At 42.6% G+C, this 22,138-nt stretch overlaps 3 protein-coding genes across 14 annotated transcripts; 2 read left to right on the top strand and 1 right to left on the bottom strand.

Moving 5' to 3' along the window:
- Positions 1–923: 923 nt before the first annotated feature.
- Mmp1 (Matrix metalloproteinase 1) lies at positions 924–19,234 on the top strand. Of its 10 annotated transcripts, none has more exons than XR_005013934.3 (7): positions 4,595–4,931; positions 7,116–7,315; positions 13,806–14,209; positions 14,304–15,219; positions 15,273–15,351; positions 17,663–17,970; positions 18,209–19,234. XR_005013934.3 is itself a non-coding variant. In XM_070994821.1 (6 exons), the coding sequence occupies exons 2-6, from the start codon at positions 7,163–7,165 to the stop codon at positions 18,370–18,372; spliced, it is 1,806 nt and encodes a 601-aa protein (XP_070850922.1). In that variant the 5' UTR covers positions 924–942; positions 7,116–7,162; the 3' UTR covers positions 18,373–19,234. The 10 variants fall into 10 exon arrangements, 8 of the variants coding, with proteins under 8 accessions (XP_070850922.1, XP_016929357.2, XP_036669706.2 ...); XR_005013933.3 differs by having other exon boundaries at positions 15,273–15,441; XM_070994821.1 differs by lacking the exons at positions 4,595–4,931; positions 17,663–17,970 and adding an exon at positions 924–942 and having other exon boundaries at positions 15,273–15,441.
- Pof (Painting of fourth) lies at positions 19,199–21,238 on the bottom strand. 3 transcript variants are annotated; one of them, XM_017073876.4, is made up of 5 exons: positions 21,108–21,238; positions 20,719–21,005; positions 19,758–20,642; positions 19,492–19,698; positions 19,199–19,430 (listed from the first exon to the last, which is right to left on the bottom strand). In XM_017073876.4, the coding sequence occupies exons 2-5, from the start codon at positions 21,002–21,004 to the stop codon at positions 19,276–19,278; spliced, it is 1,533 nt and encodes a 510-aa protein (XP_016929365.2). In that variant the 5' UTR covers position 21,005; positions 21,108–21,238; the 3' UTR covers positions 19,199–19,275. The 3 variants fall into 3 exon arrangements, with proteins under 3 accessions (XP_016929365.2, XP_036669712.2, XP_016929366.2); XM_036813817.3 differs by having other exon boundaries at positions 21,112–21,198; XM_017073877.4 differs by lacking the exon at positions 21,108–21,238 and having other exon boundaries at positions 19,199–19,403; positions 20,719–21,101.
- Positions 21,207–22,086, top strand: LOC108009485 (uncharacterized). Its single transcript, XM_017073878.4, has 3 exons — positions 21,207–21,342; positions 21,404–21,763; positions 21,825–22,086. The coding sequence occupies exons 1-3, from the start codon at positions 21,263–21,265 to the stop codon at positions 22,030–22,032; spliced, it is 648 nt and encodes a 215-aa protein (XP_016929367.2). The 5' UTR covers positions 21,207–21,262; the 3' UTR covers positions 22,033–22,086.
- The last annotated feature ends 52 nt before the right edge of the window (positions 22,087–22,138 follow it).

Below are 22,138 nucleotides of genomic sequence, written 5' to 3'. Positions count from 1 at the left end.
CAAACAATCACTCAATCAGACTTCCTGCTTGCCATTGAATTCCTCTTTTGTATCTAAAATCCTTAGTTTATTCGTTTGTGCGACAGCCATATCAAAATATTTAATTGAAATACAAAAGAAGACATTACACTCGATTTGAAGGGGTGTCTCCCGCGGGGGGAGTTCCTCGGAAAGGTGGGCGTTTGAGGAAGAAACCGAGAGGACGGCATTCCAGCACGTTTGAGTGCGTATAAATCAAAATATAAGAACAATATAAAGCGATATTTAGCAGAGTGCCTGAAGTCGGGGAAAGGCATGCATTTCAAATGATTCAGACGATCTGCAGACTGAAGAATCAGTGCCATGTGCCTACGCAACAGTTCCATAATCCATATAGTACTATCGCTTAGGCTGGCATCCACTGACTCATCCGTTCAAGAAACCGGGATCGAATGCGTAACTTTCCCGTTATCCGAAATGAAACGAGGAAGATCCCGCACAAACACTCTCGAAAGGGGGTGCTGACAGGGAAGGACGCTGGCATCAAACTCAGCTGAATTGAATGACTGGCGTTTCGGATCTCGGATCTCGGAACGATATCCGATCGCCTTGCGCCCGGCCATATAAAAGAATCTAAGCGGAGCTCCCCAAGCCTCAGTCTATAACTTAAAACGCACAACGAACTTGCAGTTACGGCAGCTTGCTGCGGGAAGGCAAATCTTTAGAAGCACCTAGTATACGTATACCTAAGCTAATTGGCGAGTGTTAAACAAATTAATTTGTGCTCCTACTTCCGCTGCGTGAAAAGCTTTCCGCCATCGAGAGTGAAAAAATAGACGGAGAGAGAGTGAGAGAAAGCTGCGCCCTCGAGTGAATCATCAGAGTGAATCTAACAGTTAGCCAAAAGCTTGCTAACTTCTAGTAAACGTTAACAGTGGGCTAACAGCCAACAGCGAGCTAAAGGTGAGTCCTAGTGGGGAAATGAGCTTTTCAGGTAGATTCTGTTAACAGGAGTTCACATTTCATAAATAAATAAAATAAGAAATAATATTATAAAGAGAGTTAGTAGATAATCATATCATATTTTAATACATAACTAACAGTCAGCTTAGAGATTACTAACTTCCAGTCAAAGCAAGAAATATAATGGGTACAAAAAATTAGTTACAATTTTATTAATAACACAAAATGTAATACAGGGAATATTATGATGTAGAGATTTAGCAGAACAGTATTTTTTTAACACACAGCTAACAGTCAGCTTGGAGCTTACTAGCTCCCAGTCAAAGCTAGAGAAAAAATGATATACCAAAAACAAGTTACAATATTATTAATAACAAAAAGTGTAGTACAGGGAATATTATGATATAGAGATTAAATAGAACAGTATTTTTTAACACACAGCTAACAGTCAGCTTGGAGCTTACTAACTCCCAGTCAAAGCTAGGAAGAGAGCTTTTTTCCTAATCCTGTTGCTCTGTAATCACATGCAAGGGACGAAGGACTCGGGGGCGGCTAACTATTTCCAACCACCAGAACTAGGATTCCACCTATGACAGTGTGTGTGAGCGTGTGTTTATGGCTATTCGCGTGACTCGTAAACTAGAAGCGAACACACAGGCACAGGTCTTAGCCATTAGACAGCACACACAGAAACAAGAAGTAGGGGTAGTACGAAGACGACGACGCGAACATTATTTAGCTGCCACCACAAAGGCACCCAAACAGAAAGCCAGAAAGCCAGAAAGCCAGAAAGCCAGACGAGTCGCAATCGGAACTTGCTGTGAATCGGTCGCTATCGCACCTCTCGGTTAAAGGCGTTCTATAGAGAGTGAGGGTCTCAAAAACAATGCTAGCTAGCTGGACATGAGTGTGGATAATACCCAATCATAGCGAATTTCGCCTCCAAGTGATAGTAGTGGCTGTAGAATGAGTTCGCCTCGCCCTTATCTAACTAACTAACAAAGATCTAATCGCAATCGGTGGCAGATAAAGCCTGATAAAGTTTAAAACACAGCGGTGAAGAACTTTAAAGAAAACAAAACTCGCTTTGTGCAATATTTGCTGAACGAACACGGGTAACCGAGTTGATTATTTCACAAATTGGTTTATGCAAATTCTGTTTACTCTGGCAGTTCTCATCTGTCTGCCTTATGGTGAGTATACATACATATACCAAAAATGACTCATCTCCCTCGGGGAGTTCCACTTTCTCAATGGGAATCGGCAGCATCATTGGCTGAAAGTGATCTTTTGTCCGCACATTTTGCATTTGACATTGCGGCCTGATTGGAGACCCGGCCTAAACAATCATCACGTAGCCGCTTTGTAACATTCCGATACATGAATACATATAATTATATAGATACATCAGATACTTCATATATCGCTTGCCAAACGACTATCAAAGGCTGACCGTGACGTGATTGAGTTTTAGAAATAGTTTTTCGCACTCAAAGTCAGAGTCGCTTACTCTATTCAAATAAATATACTATATATGACCATATTCATATACAATTAGCATTATCGCTGCCCCATCTATTTGACAATTATATGTTCTGCTTGGCTTGGTGGCACAGTTCAAAGGCAAAAGTCAATGCGAAAGCGCTTGTTTTTTCAGTTGGGCCGCGGAAAAGTTCATTTCACTGCCGGCGAAGGCAACAAACCTTAATGTCATTGTATGGGATCGTATGGGAATGGTAATGGGAGCGAGGGGCATGGTCTAAAAATACCATAAATAGTTGTCATTAAAGGCAGAAGAAGCTCATAAATATTTCATTGTTCCAATGGCAGCAGGGCAGAAACTGCATCGCACAGCGGGCGACGACGACAAGACAACTTGTCCACTGCCATAACAGAAAAATATATATACTCCCAGAGCCCAAACAGATGGGCAAGTTGGAAACTGGGGACTGGGGGCTCTTAAAGAGGGGCTGACAGCCGGCCAGATGCACTTGGTCCATGAATAAATGGCAGAAACAGCTTCTCCCAGCCCTCGCTTTGTTCTGCCCAGTTCTGCCAAGTTTTCTGCCAGTTCCATAAAGCGAATCAGGAATTGTCGTTAAGGCAAAATGTCGCCTATTATCTGGCTGTCGGATTTACTTTTCGCTTTTCTGGTTTTAGCTTTTTAGATGAACCTTTGGCTTGGCCTGGTAAACAATTGTTCCAGACGATTACTAGATTTGCTCGCGCTTAGGTAGCAATTTGCTTCACGTGGCCTCCTACTTTTCGCGACTGAGTCACCGAAAATTGCACTCAATTGAAATTAATGGGATGGCACAGACGTAGGCCGGAATACTTTATTGATTCCCAGAAGAAGATACGCAGAGATGAATAGCTTATTAGCACTTGTTCCCCGGGGATGATACTAATCGGTGTTTTTTTTAAAAGCTAAAAGGTGTCAGGTAATGTAAAGGCATACATTATAATGAATTATAAATGAAAAACGTTTTAATTTGTTTGTATCTAACAGAACACAGTATAATTCCATTGAATATGTTTATATTCTAATAGAAGGAAAACATTTGTCCACTCATAACCATTAGGAACTTATTAGAGACCTATTCTTAGAACCATACAAATTTATGCAATCATTTTATTTTTGAGTATGTCACAATTAATATATTCTTGTAATCATACTTATGTTTAAAAATACATTTTTATCCTCTTCACCCAAATTTCCAAATACTTATTACATTTTGTGATCATTTTTGTATGACATAATATTTTGTATTATTATATTTCATGTTGAAATAAATATTTTTTTCTCATATAATTTTATATATCATGTAAAAAAAAATATATTTTTTTTCTTATTCACCAAATTTTCAAATACTTCTCACATTTTGTGATAATTTTTTGTGACAACATTTTGTATTTGTATTTTTGCTATATTTTATCAACTTAGCCGTCAATGTATTCTTCTCTTTTTATACGGTTTTATTATACCCTCTGTAATGTAAACACTTCCTTGATAAATAAAAAATTCAAATCAATTTTACACACTTTCAGTCGAACATATAAAAATATGCATATTAGCACACCTTAAGACCCAATAAAATTTGATTATCTTTTATTAACTTACGCATTACTCATACTTCCATTGAGAAATCGCCTGGCCACGGGGAATCCAAACCGCAGATTCATTCATAAGTTTAATATCTGTGAGGTGCGGGGTGTGGCTGAAATTCAGCTGAAATCGTATGCGATTTTCGAGAAACAAAAGCTGTTAAGTTGTTTCCAACCGTTTTGCCGAAGGGAGAAGGAGAAGGGCGAGTGCTAAACTTCAAGATAAACTGAGAAATGCCACCGAATGTGAGGTTTTTGTGGCTGCTGGAGCCCCTGTTTGCTGGACCGGCGAGTGACACATGTGCGGATGATTCCAAGAAGCGGATTACTCATACGCCCCCCTCGCCGGCGGCCAAGAGGGGAGGTGCCAACTTCGATTATTGGCAACAGGTTTCGACAGTTACCCCAAACCGAATCCGATTCTCCAGAGCTCCATTGACGCTGTTAAAAAAAGCTTTCCCCTCTTTTTTTATTCGAAAAGCTCAAAACACGATCGCAACCGCCGCAGTCGTCGTCGTTTTTCAGCGTTCTGCTGAAGATCAGTTGAAATTTGCGCGCTGCCCAGGGCGGATGTGTTTAGCGGCGAGTATCGAGAATTGAAGTCCGATTGAAGATACTATCTCAAGTGCTTAATTCCGAAGAAAGATATTCGAAAAGTGAACCAGTTCAGTTTTGAGTTTTGTTTTTCGAACGCGGAAACTCAGCGGGAAAATGGAAGTGCCAGCGGGCAATTAGTGCAGCCAGACATAAAGACTTCGAAATAAAGTAGAAACAAAAGGATTGCGATTATAAGTCGTGAATTATAAATCATAAACAACGTCAACACATCCACAGCGGAATAAGCAGCGACGACAGCCACTGGAAATAAAAGAAACAAAAAAAATGTATGTGCCCGAGAGCTAATTAATTAATTTGTAAGTGTTGCAAGCGACGAGCAGGCAACAAAGGCACAAAGTAATAGTTCATTGATCTGAAACTGCATCCCACTCGAATCCCAGCTAATTGAAGGGTCAAGAAGCGGGTCCAAGCCGATAAATCAGCCCATTAATCAGGCCTAGCCCATGAGCACTCCACTTTGGAGGTGAACTTGAATTCCACTCGAAACGGAAAATGTTTCGACATGTTGCGCCCAGTTGCCCAACTCCCTGTACGATAGTACGATATGGCTATCACTAAGGTCAAGTTCTAGTAACACTTGGACACTCATACCCCGAATTATTCATTTGGTAATGCACAACATAACACCCGGCCGATCCCCATCATATCTTATCGCGCTTGGGGCCTATTCATTGGGAATAAAGCCAGCTGATAAGGTGAACAATGCCAAAAAGCTATACCAAGTGGAATTCCATGTTTTTGGTTAAATTAGGGGGGGTTTTTTTTTAAAGACCTTTTGGCATAACTGGTTGTTAGCGAAATGTATATATTATTTTAATTCGTTGACTCACACTTCTTCGAAGAAATCAAAGAATTTCGATTCAGAGAAGTTGGGAAGCAGGAGCCGGCAAACCGGTAAATCCACCTTATCAGCTTTACGTAGAAGCCCTGTTTATGACCCAATTCAGAACATCGGGCACACAACCAGACGTGTGCTACATGTCGTATACGTAACCATTATGATAAAAGGCGAAAAACAGGGCAAACTTTCGCGTTGTATGCAGTTTCGCCATCGATTGCTTTGGCCAAAGCACTTAAAACTCACTCGTTTTTATTGATCTAACAGGCCAGGGAAATGCGTCCATTGTTATGACAACCGCACAGAACCCAAAAAACCCCTCAACTTTCCCCTTCAACCCATCAACCGGGTTAACCACACGGCGCTAACCTTAAACTGTCAGCCAGCCGACCTTCAACCCGGGCGAAACATTTGCCCAAAAGCGAAAATGGGAATTGTTTATGGTATTTGCTTAACAGAAATTATTGTAATCAGATAACACCCGACCACCAAGCGTATTTTCATTGTATATTTGCATGTTCATTTGGCCATTTCACTGGATTCTAGCGGCTAATTGCCGCTTCATAAAAGAGACTGTTAAATGTGTCCGCTTCGAAATCCCCAGCGATTAGTCAGCAGTCTTTACTGTACAGTGTCCGCTGGCACATAGTATATATATCACATATTTGCAGAAGTGACTGCCACTTGATACCACTTATCTTTTCTGCTGATGTCACGGGAAAATTGTACGAGACAGATGAGCATAGGTGCAGGATATAGCGGTATAAACATCCCCATAAACATATTTATATTCTCGGGCACCTGTCTCGCGCCCTAGGTCAACATCCACATCCATCCATATCAGCAAGAATACGGGCCACCACAGAAAAGTACTGGTTATTTTTAGCAAACCAAATATCGGAGTATCAACAAAAGGCCCCACAATCCTTTACGGTTATTGCCGACCTGGTATTTACTAGTCTAAAATTAAATTCTAATTGGAGTCTAAACTTACACAGAGTCGTTTATGACGTCCGAGCTGGCCAGACAACAGACAACAGACCACATGACTTTCTATATCTTGGCCGATCAAAATATAAGGCTCAACGAAACCGAAATGCTCTCGTTGGGATTAGGGATGTAGATAGGGATACGGTGGTGTCGGGTTCAGCAAATATTTGACTCTGATAAGGGGAAATTCTTGGGCCGATGGCTTAATGGCTTCACAAGATGTCAGCTATAAAGAGTGTTGTTCTGGGTAACATTGCCATGCATAATAAAGAGTGTACTAGGGTCATCTCAAGTGTGGTGCTCGAGTTGTACTATTTTTTACTACGACTTGGCGCATACTATACAGCACTTCTGGAACCCTAACCCCCGATTCTTGGCACTTCCGTTTGCCGTTCCACCTGCCACACGGAAAGTGTGCCACATTCAACCTGTTGGAAATGGGGGAGTGGCGGGTGGAAACGGTTTCCGTTCGCCCTTTTGCACTTGTACTTGGCCTGGTCCCTTTTGGGCTATATCCATATACATACGTTCTATTCTGGCCCGGCTAGCTGCTTTATTACTTGGCCGGCTTTATGAAATATTAATTGACCTTTCTCTCCACCTTCCACCTTTGCCTTTGCAGTGATATAAAGTTCAAAGTGCCATCGGCAAGTGGAACTACACAACTACATGACAATTAGACAAGCGACGGGAGCAAGCAACTGCAAAACCAGCAACAAAATGACAAACTGCCAAAGTTCAGTGTTCATAGTCGTAGGCACCCTGTTTTCCATCCTGGCAGCGGCTCAAACGGCACCCGTTTCCACCACCACACAGGCAGAGGTGAGTTTGCAATCAAGTTATTAAGTAGTTAACAAAAAAACACAATTTATACTAATGATTCCGGGTAAATTGCTAAATTAAATCAAAATTTTTCGATCTATCTTTAATTCATATGAGAGCTACACTGATAAAAATGGAATAGTAAGAATACAAAAACATAATACTTAATATCGAACAAAATTTATTGATTAATTTAGTTTGAAAATATTTGAAGCAAGGTCAAATATATTAAATATTTTTTAACTTTATGACCAAGTATTTCATTCTTAAATCACCTATAATGGCTCCACGTTTTATTATAATAAAATCCCCAAAGGATTAAACGAAAAACATTAATATTTCCCTAAAAGTAATGTATTAACCACTGAAAAATTGTGTAGCAAGACACAGGATGTAATGCATGAAGATAATGGCCTTCGGTATTACGGTCAAATATATTAAATATTTTTTAACTTTATGACCAAGTATTTCATCCTTAAATCACCCACAAAGGTTCCATGTTTAATATTAATAAAATCCACAAAGGACTAAAGGGAAAACATTAATATTTCCCTAAAAGTAATGCATTAACCACTGAAAAATGGTGTAGCAATGCACAGGGTGTAATGCATGAAGATAATAGCCTTCAGTATTACGGAATGAAAGGAGCCGAGAGATCTGTATTTAAACAGGAAAGAAATCTTAATGCAAATAAATCAGAATCGAATCGGTTTGTTGCACTTGAGATGACGTGAACTAGCCGCTTTGTCTGCTTCGTCTGTCTGGACATATACTATATAGATGTAGTCCATATGGCCATTCTGCGGGTTTACTTCCGATTTGCCTGACAGGCGTGCCAGGCGCTCAGAGCTCCGAACTGGTTGCATTTGGAAATTATACTTAATTTTCACTAGGCGAAATATATTTCGTATTCACGAGTGTGACTGTGCAACAGGCTTACGCGCATCGCATGTCAACGGAAATTTTTATTCCACACACAAACCCACACACACACTCGGTTTTGGCCCGGCTCAGAGGTTCTGGCCTTAGCCTTAGTGGGATATGATGGCCCCAAAGTGCATGTCCGCCGACTAATTGCAGTCTGATTATCGCTATCGCTATCGCTCGTGACATTGGCCAGCGGGAAAAGCAGGAAAAATCGCACGCCATTGACTGCCCAGCTAATCGATTCAAATGCATTTCCCTCAACAAATATATCACTGAAAAATTCTCAATGATCTAAAGAAAATAGAGCTCTCAAAACCACTGATTAACATAATTTTTAGGAATTTCCCCTCTTTAATTTATTAAGTGCATTGCCATTTCTTTAGATTCTAAGAATATATTAAAAAACCCATTTAGAATAGACATCAACCTTATGACGCAGGTTATCTCTGGGCATTTAACATTTCGTAGCTATGCCAACCTACTTATAAGCTTTGAAATTAAAAGAAGTTATGGTATTTTAATACCCTTTTAATTTTTTTAATGCATCAGATAAGTCTTCAACCTGTCATTTAATTTTAGAAATGATTCAATGATGGAAAACCCAGGCAAAAGACTTCTTAGCCTGTCACTAGCTTACTTTAGAAACGCGCAGTTGGAAATGCATTAAAAGTGACCGAAAAAAATTGATAACAAAAAAAACGCCATAAATTATAGCTTTCAATTAATTGAATAATTCCACACCGCCAGCAACTTGCTTTCCACGCTTTCAATTAATAAATATTTATCTCTGGTTAATTGCTTGTCATGATCGCTGTTTTACTGTTTAGCCGAATGTAATTTCCATTTAGAAAAAGTACAAGTAATTGCTGCAGCATCGGCATGTCTACAATCTACCTGAAGCTAATCACGTTTATTTGCCACAGACTTGCATAAATTAATTGGCGAAAAAGTGGAGAAGCGGACCCAGAACTTCCTGATTAGCCATTTACGATCCAATGCCTTGGTGATACGAGTATATCCCATAGATTCGCATTAGCGCGTGCTTAACATTGTTTTTGGGTTTTATAATAGTAAAACTTTTATTTATGTTTTGCGTAACTCCCCCTGACATTTTCTAATTGGTATGTTGGGCGCGTTGGCCATAACTTGCGAGCCAAGTGGCTGGCCAGTCGCCCCAAAAGCAGCTAAGGCGACAGTCGAACGACGTGTTTGTCTCTCCAATGTCAGGTTCTTTGTTCGATCCCAAACTCTTTCCAATAAATCTCCCAGCAAATGCAAATCGCCGAGACCACCTCGATCAGATTGCACTTTCTCATTGGCGACCATTAATAATATCCAGCTAGATCAGATCTGAACAGGAAAACTACTTAGATCCAGTGCCCAGTGAGTCATAAGTTTGGATAGCAAGTAGCCGCACATAATGGAGCTGTCAAGAGGTTAATTACTCGTTCCAAATTGGAATGAGCTCAGGCATACGAGTTCGTCATCGCAGTGGGCGAACAAAAAAGAAAGAATAACTTTCCTGCTCTAAATATAGCCAATCAAAGCCAGAACTCAGCTAGGGAAATGCGTCAGGTTAATTTGCACTTTCCCACCTGGGTTTCCCCATTTTCCTAGCCCCAAATCAATCGATAGAAATGTATGCTTTTAGCCAAGTTTGATTGATTTGCCTATGAAATTGTTGCGTGCGACCTTCACGAGGTGCCAAAAGCACAAGCAAACAAACAAACAAAGCGAAAGCCTTGCCACTTGGCAAACAAATGATAGTTTTTGCCCCTTTCTGAGAACATCCTTTCTCCATTTTCAGACTTCCCTAAGGTCATCCATAGCCTAGCATTTCACGCGTCTTGCCATAAACAACCCGCTACAAGCAGCTTAAAAAGGCTGGCGAATAAAATCCTTTTTTGCCTCAGTGTTTTGCATGAATAGCGCTTTTTATTGTCCGGTTATCTTAGCATCTTGACGCTTATTTATCGCTATGCGAATTAGCCACTTGAAGGGGGAAAAAAACATGGCAAAAAGAAAGGCAACAGTAATGGAAAGACACCTTGGTGGAAATGTCAAATATTCTGTGGGAGTTGCCCGGGCTAAATGTCAAGGAATTTGTCTGAACTGAATTATGTGTTTTATATCTCAAGTGCACCATTTCAATTTGCTATTTCTACTTTAAAGTTCTTTTCTACGCAAAAGCCTTTCCTTTTATGGCCAAAAGTACGCTCTAAAACCCAATTTGGATGGCAAAAAACCAGCTCGAAATTCTGCCAATTTAATCCCTCTCTCGGGTCCTGAATTAAATTGAATGGGTTATACAACTTTAAGCTGCATTTAATATCGCCCAGTTGGCCCAGTTTCTGTTTTGGTTTTCCCTCGGTTTCGTTATAGTTTTGAGTTTTCTTTTTCAATCAGTTGTGGAAAACCAAAAAGAAATGCCGCCAAATGAGGCGCCTGCGCTTCGATTTGCGCGGTGTAATGATGTAATCGCCGCGTTAAAAAAACATTTAAACAAGTTAAGCCTGTTTGCTAGTTAGGCATCCACTAGATTGGACAACTCAAATTGCCTGCGCAGTGGGAAAATCGCAGGGAAAACCTCTGCTATTTGCCTTTAATTGTCGCAGACACTTTCGTTTATCCACGTGCCACGCAAATATTTGTGCAACTGGGTCTAGGTTTGTTTGCACTTAGAAATGGGTGCTCCTTTTCTATATCCCAGAAGTAAAGTCAACGACCCGAGTGACCCACATTCCAACGTAAACTAACCACGCACCCCCGAAAATGCGGAAAAGCCAGGAGTTTTCCTTTTCCCACTCTTTGGCTGGGCAATAATTTTCCCATCAATTTCCACACGGCACCCTCGGCAAATGTACATTTTACACACATATATAAACGAAAAGTATACACAAAGCGATACTTGTTTATAATTTAAGCATGTCCTGTTCTTGTTTCGGCCGGAAATAAACGAGCGGAGTACGCCTTCAATTTAAATGGCTGAAATGGGTGAAAGTTCATTGACTGCAAGGAGCTGCTCCTGCTTTCTCTTTGCAACTGCAAAGCAATTTCCCCCTTTGCAATGAAATCAACTTTGCAACGTTGCACCTGTGCAAATTGTGTTAAATATTTGAAGGTTGCATTGCGATTGTAGCATACTTTACAGGGGCTCACCAACACACGTGCACTTGTAGGTGAAGTCAAGTTCTAGAAGTTCTAAAGTTTTCTAGCCCCCGTGGGCCACTTCCCACAAGTTCAACTCCTTTGGCTAAGTAAACCAGGCAAGCAGGTCAGCCAACTGAATAGATATTTTATTTTTCAAGCTGGCAGTCACTGGGTATAATTACACGGAAAAAAATACATTACAATTCACTAGTTACCTCTAATGGATCAGTATAAAACACTATTTTGATCGAAAAAGTATGGTACAAGTAATCAAACTTGCTTAAAATTTTAATCATTTGAACCTATAGGTACAACTATAGTTGACTTTTCCTATACTTCTTTATTACTTCTTATCATTTAAGCCTTAGAATATACATCAATACATCTATTTTGTTAAGTGTACCTTTAGTAAGTTAGAATATTTTTAGTGACTGAGTAGGACTACAAAGCCAAAAAATTAATTTAGGTCCACTATGGGTTAACATTTTACTGTTTATAAGCCATCATTTTGACCTGAAATTATTTGTTCAAATATTTTTGAGTTATATTCCTTAATTAACATATAAGAGGTTTGCTATATATCTCTATACTACTTTGTCTAGTATTTTTTCGAGTGCACTTTCAGTTAGTAATACAGGGAAATAACTAGAGTGTTGGGGCTAGGCAAATACCATTCTGTGTTGACATTTTTGCTTTGATTGTCCGCCAAACAGAGGAGCGCAACGAATTTGTGTCAATGTCCAATAATAAATTGAAGTGCAATTTCAACGCCCTCTGGAACGTGACCCCACTGCAGTGGCCCTCACCTCACCCCCAACCCCAACCCCACATAATTTCCAATGATTTGCATGGCCACTGAGCATCTGTCCGCTCCAATCCCCCCGAGAAACGCTAATCACATGCAAATGCACGAATATCTCGATAGATATAGATGCGGATGCATTCAGCCGAACGACAAGTTAAATCGATGGAACAGGTGTAGTGGGAATCGCAGAACGATGACTCCCGAAAAGTGTTTATTTGAGGCACGTTAAATTAGTGGCCAAACATTTCCGTTTTAGCCCCGACTTCCGTTTGCGTTTGTGACGCATTTACCTTTGTATAAGGAGAATGCGTCAGAAATGACTCAATTATGGATAGGTTGAGTAGTCTTTTGTTTGCTCCCCAGCCAATGGGGAGTTATCTTATCGATAGAAGATAACCGAAAGGGCCCATGTTTGAGGCTCCGGAACAATGCATTCGATTGCTGTCAGTCTGTTTGTTCTATGACAAAAGCTGCATTACAATCCCATACCGAGAAATACTGAAATAACATAACACCTTTGCAGCGATTTCTGGGTAATCAAGACGTTCGTGCCTGACTATTCGGCATTGTGCACTGCAAGTAATTATGTTAATTGCATAAAGAGGCATTCCTAAGGTCGCCGATGAGTCAGGCAAATTGTTCTGAATCCGAATCTGAATCTGAATTTCGAGTGGATCTCTCGAGAGATGAGCGACCGATACTTTCCACTTGAAACCCCGCTTTGTTTACAGTTCGTTTACCTTTGAGAGGAAGACCCAGCTGATCGTTGCTGAAAATCAAGAACCCACCCAGAAAAAAAGATCACAGAGCCACTGGCAGAACCCCAAAAGACGCGTCTTGAATTCGTAAGACGACAGCGAAATGTTTACTTCCTCGCAGGCGGAAAGAACACAATAAAATTAACAGTCAGCTGGCATTATGCAAGATTCGGCAAATCATTATACAACATGTACTATATACTACATACACATTATACCCATCAAGTCATTAAGAATGTGCGACACATAAACGGCTGGGGAACCTGATCGACATGCCAAGTCCAAAATCGTATGGCCAAAACGTTAAGCGCATAAAACTCTAGCCGTGCTGTAAGACAATTTGCCGTTGTAATTGGCCAGACAACTATAAGTACTATATAGTAACTAACCAACTATATAGAATTTAACTGTTAAGATAACCTCGCATTGTTCTCCGATCGCAGTGCACTTCCCTGATGGGCAAACAGTTTTGATTCGATTTCTCAATGTTACAATTTACAATTAGCAATTGAAACGCTTCCTTAATGTTAGCGATGCTTGATGATCGATTAAGAGTTTTCACACCTTCACCAATCACGTCGCTATCGCCATATACCATATATATGGAGGTATATATATATGGGGATATGATATGGATATGGGTATGGTAACCCTCTCCCCTGGGATTATTTATAAGCCAGTGAGGCAGTCATAAATTATGCAAGTCAGATGGTAAGGAGACAGGGTAGCCAGGACTAATCAGATGGTCATAAATCAACTTGGCCTCAACGGGTGGCTATCAGGCGCAGCCCATTGATCTTGCCCAGTTGTTCCTGCCTTAACCAAGTTCTCCCTTTTTTCCTTTCCCCAGATCTACCTGTCCCAGTTTGGCTATCTACCCGCCTCAGCCCGCAATCCTGCCAGCAGTGGGCTCCATGACCAACAGACCTGGGTCAGCGCCATCGAGGAGTTCCAGAGCTTCGCGGGATTGAACATCACCGGCGAGCTGGATGCGGAGACCATGAAACTGATGTCTCTGCCACGTTGCGGAGTGCGGGATCGCGTGGGAACCGGCGACAGTCGCTCCAAGCGATATGCCCTCCAGGGCAGTCGCTGGCGTGTGAAGAACCTCACCTACAAGATCTCCAAGTACCCCAAGCGACTGAAGCGCGTGGATGTGGATGCGGAGATCGGACGCGCCTTCGCCGTGTGGTCCGAGGACACCGATCTGACCTTCACCAGGAAGACCTCCGGCCCCGTGCACATCGAAATTAAGTAAGTCTGCTGCAGGCATTGCAGATAGATCTGCCGCCACATGCACAGTATACCACAAATACTAATTAATAACCACTATTATCTGTTTTTCCAGGTTCGTGGAGAGCGAGCATGGTGATGGCGATGCCTTCGATGGTCAGGGTGGCACCTTGGCCCATGCCTTCTTCCCTGTGTTCGGAGGAGATGCCCACTTCGATGATGCGGAACTGTGGACCATTGGGTCGCCGCGTGGCACCAATCTTTTCCAGGTGGCCGCCCACGAATTTGGTCATTCCCTGGGTCTGTCCCACTCCGATCAGAGCTCAGCCCTAATGGCTCCCTTCTACCGTGGCTTCGAACCTGTCTTCAAGCTGGACGAAGACGACAAGGCAGCCATCCAGTCGCTTTATGGCAGGAAGACCAACCAGCTGAGACCCACCAACATCTACCCGCCCACCACTCAGCGGCCATTCACTCCGCCCAAGGTCCCACTGGACGACTCCATCTGCAAGGACTCCAAGGTGGACACCCTCTTCAACTCGGCGCAGGGCGAGACATTCGCCTTCAAGGGCGACAAGTTCTATAAGCTGACCACCGATTCTGTGGAGGAGGGCTACCCGCAGCTCATCTCGAAGGGCTGGCCAGGATTGCCGAGCAACATCGATGCAGCGTTCACGTACAAGAACGGCAAGACGTACTTCTTCAAGGGAACCCAGTACTGGCGCTACCAGGGTCGCCAGATGGACGGCGTTTACCCCAAGGAAATTAGCGAGGGCTTCACGGGCATTCCCGATCATCTGGACGCGGCGATGGTCTGGGGAGGCAATGGCAAGATCTACTTCTTCAAGGGCAGCAAGTTCTGGCGATTCGATCCGGCCAAGAGGCCACCAGTGAAGTCTAGCTATCCCAAGCCGATCTCCAACTGGGAGGGTGTTCCCAATAACCTAGATGCTGCGCTCAAGTACACCAATGGATACACGTACTTCTTCAAGGGCGACAAGTACTACCGATTCCACGATGCCCGATTTGCTGTAAGTACTAATAGCTCTTCATATGTCAGTTCTATATTATAATTTCCCCACAGGTTGACTCGGCCACGCCCCCCTTCCCCAGACCCACCGCCCACTGGTGGTTCGGCTGCAAGAACACGCCCTCGTCCACAGGTAATATCGTCGAGGGTTCCGACAACGAGTTCGAACAGCACTCCATGATCCCGCATGCCGACGATGGTAATGGTGATGATTTCGACGCAGGTGAGTGGGACCGACTCAGCGGTAGTTTTGTTTGAGCTCGAATCGATCTACTGGATCCACGAATATCGAATACCGAACTCTGTAAAGTCTAGATAAAAAGATCTCATAGAAAGAAGTCTTGTATGAGTTGTTACTTAGCGAGAAGCAGTTACGAGTCATGAAATGATAATGATAATAATAATATAAATCCTATCTATATGGTATGTTTAATTAAGTTAATGTCTATGTAGTGAAATTCTATTACTCAAGTCGAATGTGTTTGTCTTTGTTGCCTATGGAAGAAATACATTAATAATACCTATTGAAAAAACTAATTACCAAACTGTGTATGTCCAATGTCTTTTGCTCAGTCTATATATATTTTGTATTTATATATCGTGTACATTTATTAATTTCTCTTAATCTTGATTTTGTGGTGTTTTACTTTAGTTTTGTTTCACAGTTCTCATGCTAAGCCTTACTTGGCAGAGAACACTTCTCTTTAGAGTATAAAACATATCTAACACCCTCAACCAAACTAACTTAATTGTACTAAAAATATATTTTTAAATAACATTTTTAAAACTAGCGATACTAATCTTGAAACTAACCCAACTTTGAAATTTTTCCACTTACTGACAACTGTGTGTCTTTCCATTAACCAAACTAACCCATCTCTGTTTTTCTTATGCTTTCGGTATTTTGGGTTTTTGATTCCAACTAACCAACTCAATTTAGCATACCATGTACAAAGTTTAAAGCCTAAGAAACAACTATTAAAAAAACAAAAATAATTTAATATCTTGCTTACAGTTTAATAGCCAAGAACATTTTAAAGCAATTATCTACAGCAACAACAGCAGCAACCAAAACTACTGGTCAGTCGGTCTCACTAACTGTGGTCCAAGATCAACTCCAATGAAAACCATCTTCCTAGCCTATAAGTCACGAACCCAGCATGCGCACATTCTAACTAACTAATCTGTAGAACTTAACTTAGCATTTGCAAATGGTTACTAACTGGCTAACCCCAAGAAAAAGCAACACTATTTGTTAAACACCACAAGTCCCTGAAATGGTAGCCCCAACCACCCAAGTTCCATAGTTTCGTAGCACTAAGTATTTATCTAGATATGGTACTATTAATATTTGACTTTCCACTCCCCTGAACTAAACTCTTTACCCTGTAGTCAAAAAATCGCAAAAACTCGAACATTGTTGATGCGTAACCGTTTCCTTGTTTTGGCACCCTCGGCACAAAATTTCCAAATGGCTAAGTGGCTGGGTTGAGCCACACGTAAAAACCACCCACTCACCTACTCACCCACCACCCCACCGAACCACCTACACCATTTACACCACCCAAAGTCACACTTACACACCCGAGTTTCTGAAATCCCTACGTTAATTGCATGAACAAACCGAAACCGTACTAATCTAGAGCAAACAAAAGATTTACACCTGCATGGAAAGGAAAGTCGGGGGGTATTATAAAGACTCGTAAATTCCCCCTGGTATATAGAGCTGTATATGTGGTCCACACATCCCGTTATGACCCACAATCGGATATTTGTATGACACTCGCTTAACAATCGCATGCACGTGACTGGCCCATAATCGTTTTTTTCGTTTAATTTGCATTCAACAAAAGCCAAAAGCCGAACTCCACTCCAAAAAAACTCGAATCGTATTCGCCATTGTCATCTGTCTGTATGTATGTATGTATATTTCTTGCAGGCTTTAAGAGACGCGGATATAAAAACAAGAAAAATTAACCACAGCACACATCCAGAAAACCACAACAACAAGAACAACAACAGCCGAACGAAAACGAACACCAACTCCATTAACCACCCACATAAAGACACATCACGCAGAAGAATTACAAAGCGAATGTGCCGCCCCATAAAGCATAAAGCCTATATAGCATATAGCGAAAAAGAGCTTATTCTGACTGCTACTTTCTTTTCTTTCTCCCCCCGCCTCCTGCTCGTACTTTGTGTGTGTAGTTGTAGTCTCGCCAAGCTGATTCTTCCTGCTCCTCGGTATTATCATCCAGTAGAATGCCTGATCCTATCGCATTACTGCCACATACGTATGTTTGTTTGAGCACATCCCCTTCTACCTACATGTCACATCCCGAAGAATTGTTTTATTTATGCTTTCTATTCTCTACTTTTGTTCCTTTAAATTAAAAAACCTTTTGATTTGCGGTTCCTATATCCGCACCTGATGTACACAGCACCGCAAGTGCCGAACCCGATCCCGAATCCGAATCAGGGTCTTCTGCCCGGCTGGATGTGGGGCCTAACGAACAGATTCTTCTAGTCTAGAGGATCTCGCGCTCATCCGTGTGTTGTAGCCAGTCCCAGTTGTAATTTGCCAGCATTAGTGTTTATTCATCGCCCGCTTGAGTGATCTCTGTCTGATCTGAATAAAGTATACCATCCAATCGAAACATATATAAAACATGCCACGCCCAAGACCTGCGCCGCCTGCCGAAACGCCAAACCAAGCCAAATAGAAAGAAACGAGTTTACAGAGTGAAGAGTATGTTACATCAATTATTTTTATTTGAACCCCCCCTTAAGTTACTTAAGTTATATTTATTTTTCTATCCCCTCTTCCTTCGAAAACTCCCAACACTTATGCTTAAAAAAAAAAACTTTTCCAGTTCTAAAACTACTTTAGCTTAGATCTAAGACTCTTCTGCACAGAATATCCCTAACCTGAATAGCTTAACGTATAACTTAACTAATTTGATTTCTTAAACACCCGTTTTCCTTAGCCGTGGGCGATCATCAGTCCAACGACGAGCCTATCGCACCGGAAGTGGCGGAGCGGACCGGAAATGGAGCCATGTCGCAAACGAAAATTTCAAGCACCGGCGCCGTTAGCACTGTGATTACCACCATCCTGATGTGCCTCGTCTCCAAGCTCATCGTTAGCTAAAAGAGCCTCTGATCCCAGCAACCCATAGGCAGTGCATTTTGAGAACCTTAGGAACAAAGCTAGCAACTCGAGTAAAGTTTCCAAAATTTTACCGCACGTTGGTCACCGATAGTGCTTGAAATTCAAATGCGTAACATCATATCGAATACGATGAGAGGAAATCCAAATAAACAAATAATGAAAAATACAAATTGAAATCGAACAGAATATCAATTGTAAATTGAGCGATCAGCATGTGAAACAGGTGCCTTATCAAATACTTTTGTTGTTGTGTAAATAAAATCAGCCTTAAATATAATGAAATAGTTTATAACATTCCGCATTCTAACGACAAACCGATCAGAAGTCATATCATAGCAGAAGTTCTTTATGTAGTCAACTGTTTTGGTAATGACAAATTGCGATATTAAATTTAACGAGCCATATGCAATGAATTGGAGAGAACCAAACAAAAATTAAATACTGAACATTGAACGTACTTTAGTTTAGATATAATTGTTAATGTGTGCACATGGGACATGGACTTCAGAGAGTTCCTCCAGCTGTGCATCGATTTCGCAACTGTAAGAGTTTTAAGTTTTACGAAACGATACGCGACTTGACCATATATAAACTAATATGAAAATCATCGAGTACATATGATTATTGTATAAGTGATATTTAAGACAGTCCCTTAAGCGATATTTGTTCGGGTTTAATATTTAAAACCGAAATATTATTTAACTTACGTATTATTATGTGTAATTTTATTTTATATACCATAAATGTACGCTGAAATGAGAGAAACTGAACAAAAACGAAAAGATAACAAATAAACAAACGGAAATCCAATAAAAAATAAACTAAATTATTATTCTCAGGATCGCCTGCGACGAGTAATTTGGTAGACCTTAGCATGACAGTTTAAGGATCAGGATCGCATTCCAGCTGGGCGTAGAGCTCCTCGAGTCTGGCGTCCTTCTCGGGCGAGGCCCCTAAGGCCTCATACTTGTCAGCTGTCTGCTTGGCACTCTTGCGTCGTCTGAAGGGACCTGAAAACATCCGGCCAAAACATGTTGCTAAGTAAGATACGAGGAGGGATGTGAGGGGCGAAGGACACTTAATGAAATGTTTATATACTTTTCGATTTCTTCGGGCTGTCATCTAGTGGTGGCGCGGTTGGCTTGCTAGCCGGTATGATATCGGAGCTGCTGTTATCGGGGATTCCTAAGTAGGCACACTCCTGTTTGATGTCGCGCATTAGGGGGACCGCATTGGATCCCATTATACAAGCTGATGGATTCACGCACGGCTCTGTTTTGGGTGTTAGATCAGGTATAAACGAAGCTGCAAATGGAAAAGGATTATTTTGTACGATCTTCACAAACTAAAACCGAAATCCTCACTTCCTAGGCACGATTGTCCGACTTGCAAGTTCTTAATGATGGCGCCATACTCGGCCATCTGGCGCTTGAGCTTTTGAATCTCCTTCTCCTGCTTGCTTATCTTTGTCTTACGTTTGCTGCCGCTCTTTCCGTTGCCACTGGAGTCGGAGCAGTTGTCACTGTCGCTGATTACGATCGACTCCACGGGCGGTGGGGAAATGAGCTTGCAGTCGGCGTTGTCGTCGTCGATACTGGGCGAGGGGATCGTCTGGAATGAGCTGGTGCACTGCACCATGGGCATGCCGGAGCGCTTTCGAAGGCGGCGGTAGCGTACTGTGAGAATGCGGCTGTTCAGCGGAGATTCGATCAGCTCCTTGAATGCTTCCATGGTCTGCTCAGGACTGGCGTAGCGCACGAAGGCGTAGCGAGCGCGCTTCTCGCGCTTCAGCACGCCGATGTCCACGCGCATGGCGCTGGCGAAGTAGGCCTTGATGGCCGAGGTGGTCATGTTGAAGGGTATGTTGCTCACGTACAGCGAGCAAGGATCAATAAACTCGGCCTGCTCCTCATCGGAGAAAGGCTTGACCTCCGCCCGCAGGAACCCGGTGCCAAAGCGTGCCTTGTTGATGTCGCGAATGGTGGCCTCCACATCTGCGCCGGGCCTCAGGTGCACTAGGCAGTAGCGCGGAGCCACACTGGCGGGCAAGACCACGTCGCGGATCTCCTTGGACAGGCTGGCCAGCATGGGACCAGTTATCTCGGGGTCGGGGAAGCGGATGAGCAGCACCACGGACGCGGCTGACTGGCCTGGCTTGCTGGTTAGCTCGCGTTCCAGGGCAAGGGCCTTCAAAGTGTGCTCGCGGCGCTGTTTGGCCAGCTCCCTGCGGGACATCTTGGCGGGATCGGCTGGAGAGGATTGCAATTACAATAGATGTTCATTAGGATCTGGCTATCTGACACATGTCAATCAATGACAGCTTACGTTTCCTGTTGGCGCGGGTGATCTTCTCCAGCTCCGCGTCGTTATCAGAAGTTGGCCCATCTGCGGCAGCGCTCCACGACAGCAGTTGGCTGCCCGCAGGAGTCGTATCGTACAAGTAGGACTCCAGCGAGGCACTGCATCCATTGCCCGTGAACGGGGCCACATGCTTGGCCAGAGAGATCTGGTTGCCGTCGCCAGGAGACGACTCCCGGGAGGAGCTACCAATGTCACTGCGTTTCGCGACCGGACCGTCGCCCGTATCAAGGGCCGCGCGTTTCGAATCCATGCTGTAAGTTATCAAAAATATAAACGGTACCCGGCCTACAGAACGTGTTCCTAGCTAAGGATGTGGAAACTGGAAAAGACTGTTCTACGGCTGTGTTGTTTACCTACTGAATGGTTGGGGGCGGAGTGGGGCTCAAATCCCCCTGGAAAACTGACGCTAAATTCGGAGCTACTGCGACCGCGCGATCCGGCAACTCCCGCGCACAGCTGACTGTGTTGCCAGACTGACTTGGCGATAGCAACACAATAACAAGCGAAAATGTGTGCGGCTCTCTTACGAAATGTGAAATTGGTGAATTTAACGCCACTTGCGGCTATAACAAAATACCAGGGGTTGCAGTGAGTAAATAACTGGTTATACCTAAAGAAACTTGGCTAATAACACCCATTCTCCATTCAGCACAAGTAGCACGCTCTGCAAGTGGCGGAATGTGGGCTCCGGGGAAGTGGAAAGAAGGCTCCTGACCGGCGACAGGCTTCCGGATAACTACAAACTGATATACCGCGCCCCCATCGAGAGCTATGTCACCTGGACAAAGAACATATCCACCGCCACCACCTCCATTCTGGGCCTGGTGGCCGCCTATCACTGGGCCACGACCATGAACATTGTAAATATGGTCCAGAAAATGGACATAGCCATACTGGTGTCCCAGGAATCCGATCTCTACTACTTCCTCACGGGATTTGTGCTCATCAATCTGGCGATACGCGCCTTTGTGGCGAAATATCCCTTGAGAATCTACAAGAGTTCCGAAAAGTTAGTTGGATACATGTTTATTATTGTTATACTTACAACTAACACTTTTTTTTTTTTTTAGATATGTTGCTGTCTATGGCTCTCAACTCCCGCTGGGAACCGTGAAACACTATTTTGAAAGGGGACAAATAGCTGAATATAAGAACTTTTTAAATCCATGGAGCCATATTATGTACAAGTTGGGAAGCCGCTCCTCCATGCTGCTGGTGGACTACTTCAAAACGCCCTCGGAGTTTCATCAATTGTTTGCGACCAAACAAGAGACTTAGATTTTAAGTTAATATTGTAAATTGTTAAGAATAAATGTTTTGCTTAAAAAACCATATGTATTTTGTTATCGAAGATATCGAAATGCGCGCGCTAGAGATGAGTTGA

The sequence above is a fragment of the Drosophila suzukii genome, chromosome 2R (assembly GCF_043229965.1).
Source record: "Drosophila suzukii chromosome 2R, CBGP_Dsuzu_IsoJpt1.0, whole genome shotgun sequence".
Lineage (NCBI taxonomy): Eukaryota > Metazoa > Arthropoda > Insecta > Diptera > Drosophilidae > Drosophila > Drosophila suzukii.
This window is presented reverse-complemented; position numbering and strand designations above follow the sequence as displayed.

Bases quoted from the DNA above. Each gene is read 5' to 3' on its own strand.
- Mmp1 (XM_070994821.1), top strand. From the start codon at position 7,163: ATGACAATTAGACAAGCGACGGGAGCAAGCAACTGCAAAACCAGCAAC. The intron at 7,316-13,805 runs GTGAGTTTGCAA...TCCTTTCCCCAG, and splicing joins CCACCACCACACAGGCAGAG to ATCTACCTGTCCCAGTTTGG. The intron at 15,220-15,272 runs GTAAGTACTAAT...ATTTCCCCACAG, and splicing joins TCCACGATGCCCGATTTGCT to GTTGACTCGGCCACGCCCCC.
- Pof (XM_017073876.4), bottom strand. From the start codon at position 21,004: ATGGATTCGAAACGCGCGGCCCTTGATACGGGCGACGGTCCGGTCGCG. The intron at 19,699-19,757 runs GTGAGGATTTCG...TTCCATTTGCAG, and splicing joins CGGACAATCGTGCCTAGGAA to CTTCGTTTATACCTGATCTA. The intron at 19,431-19,491 runs GTATATAAACAT...TATCTTACTTAG, and splicing joins CAGCCCGAAGAAATCGAAAA to CAACATGTTTTGGCCGGATG.
- LOC108009485 (XM_017073878.4), top strand. From the start codon at position 21,263: ATGTGTGCGGCTCTCTTACGAAATGTGAAATTGGTGAATTTAACGCCA. The intron at 21,343-21,403 runs GTGAGTAAATAA...TTCTCCATTCAG, and splicing joins ACAAAATACCAGGGGTTGCA to CACAAGTAGCACGCTCTGCA. The intron at 21,764-21,824 runs GTTAGTTGGATA...TTTTTTTTTTAG, and splicing joins ATCTACAAGAGTTCCGAAAA to ATATGTTGCTGTCTATGGCT.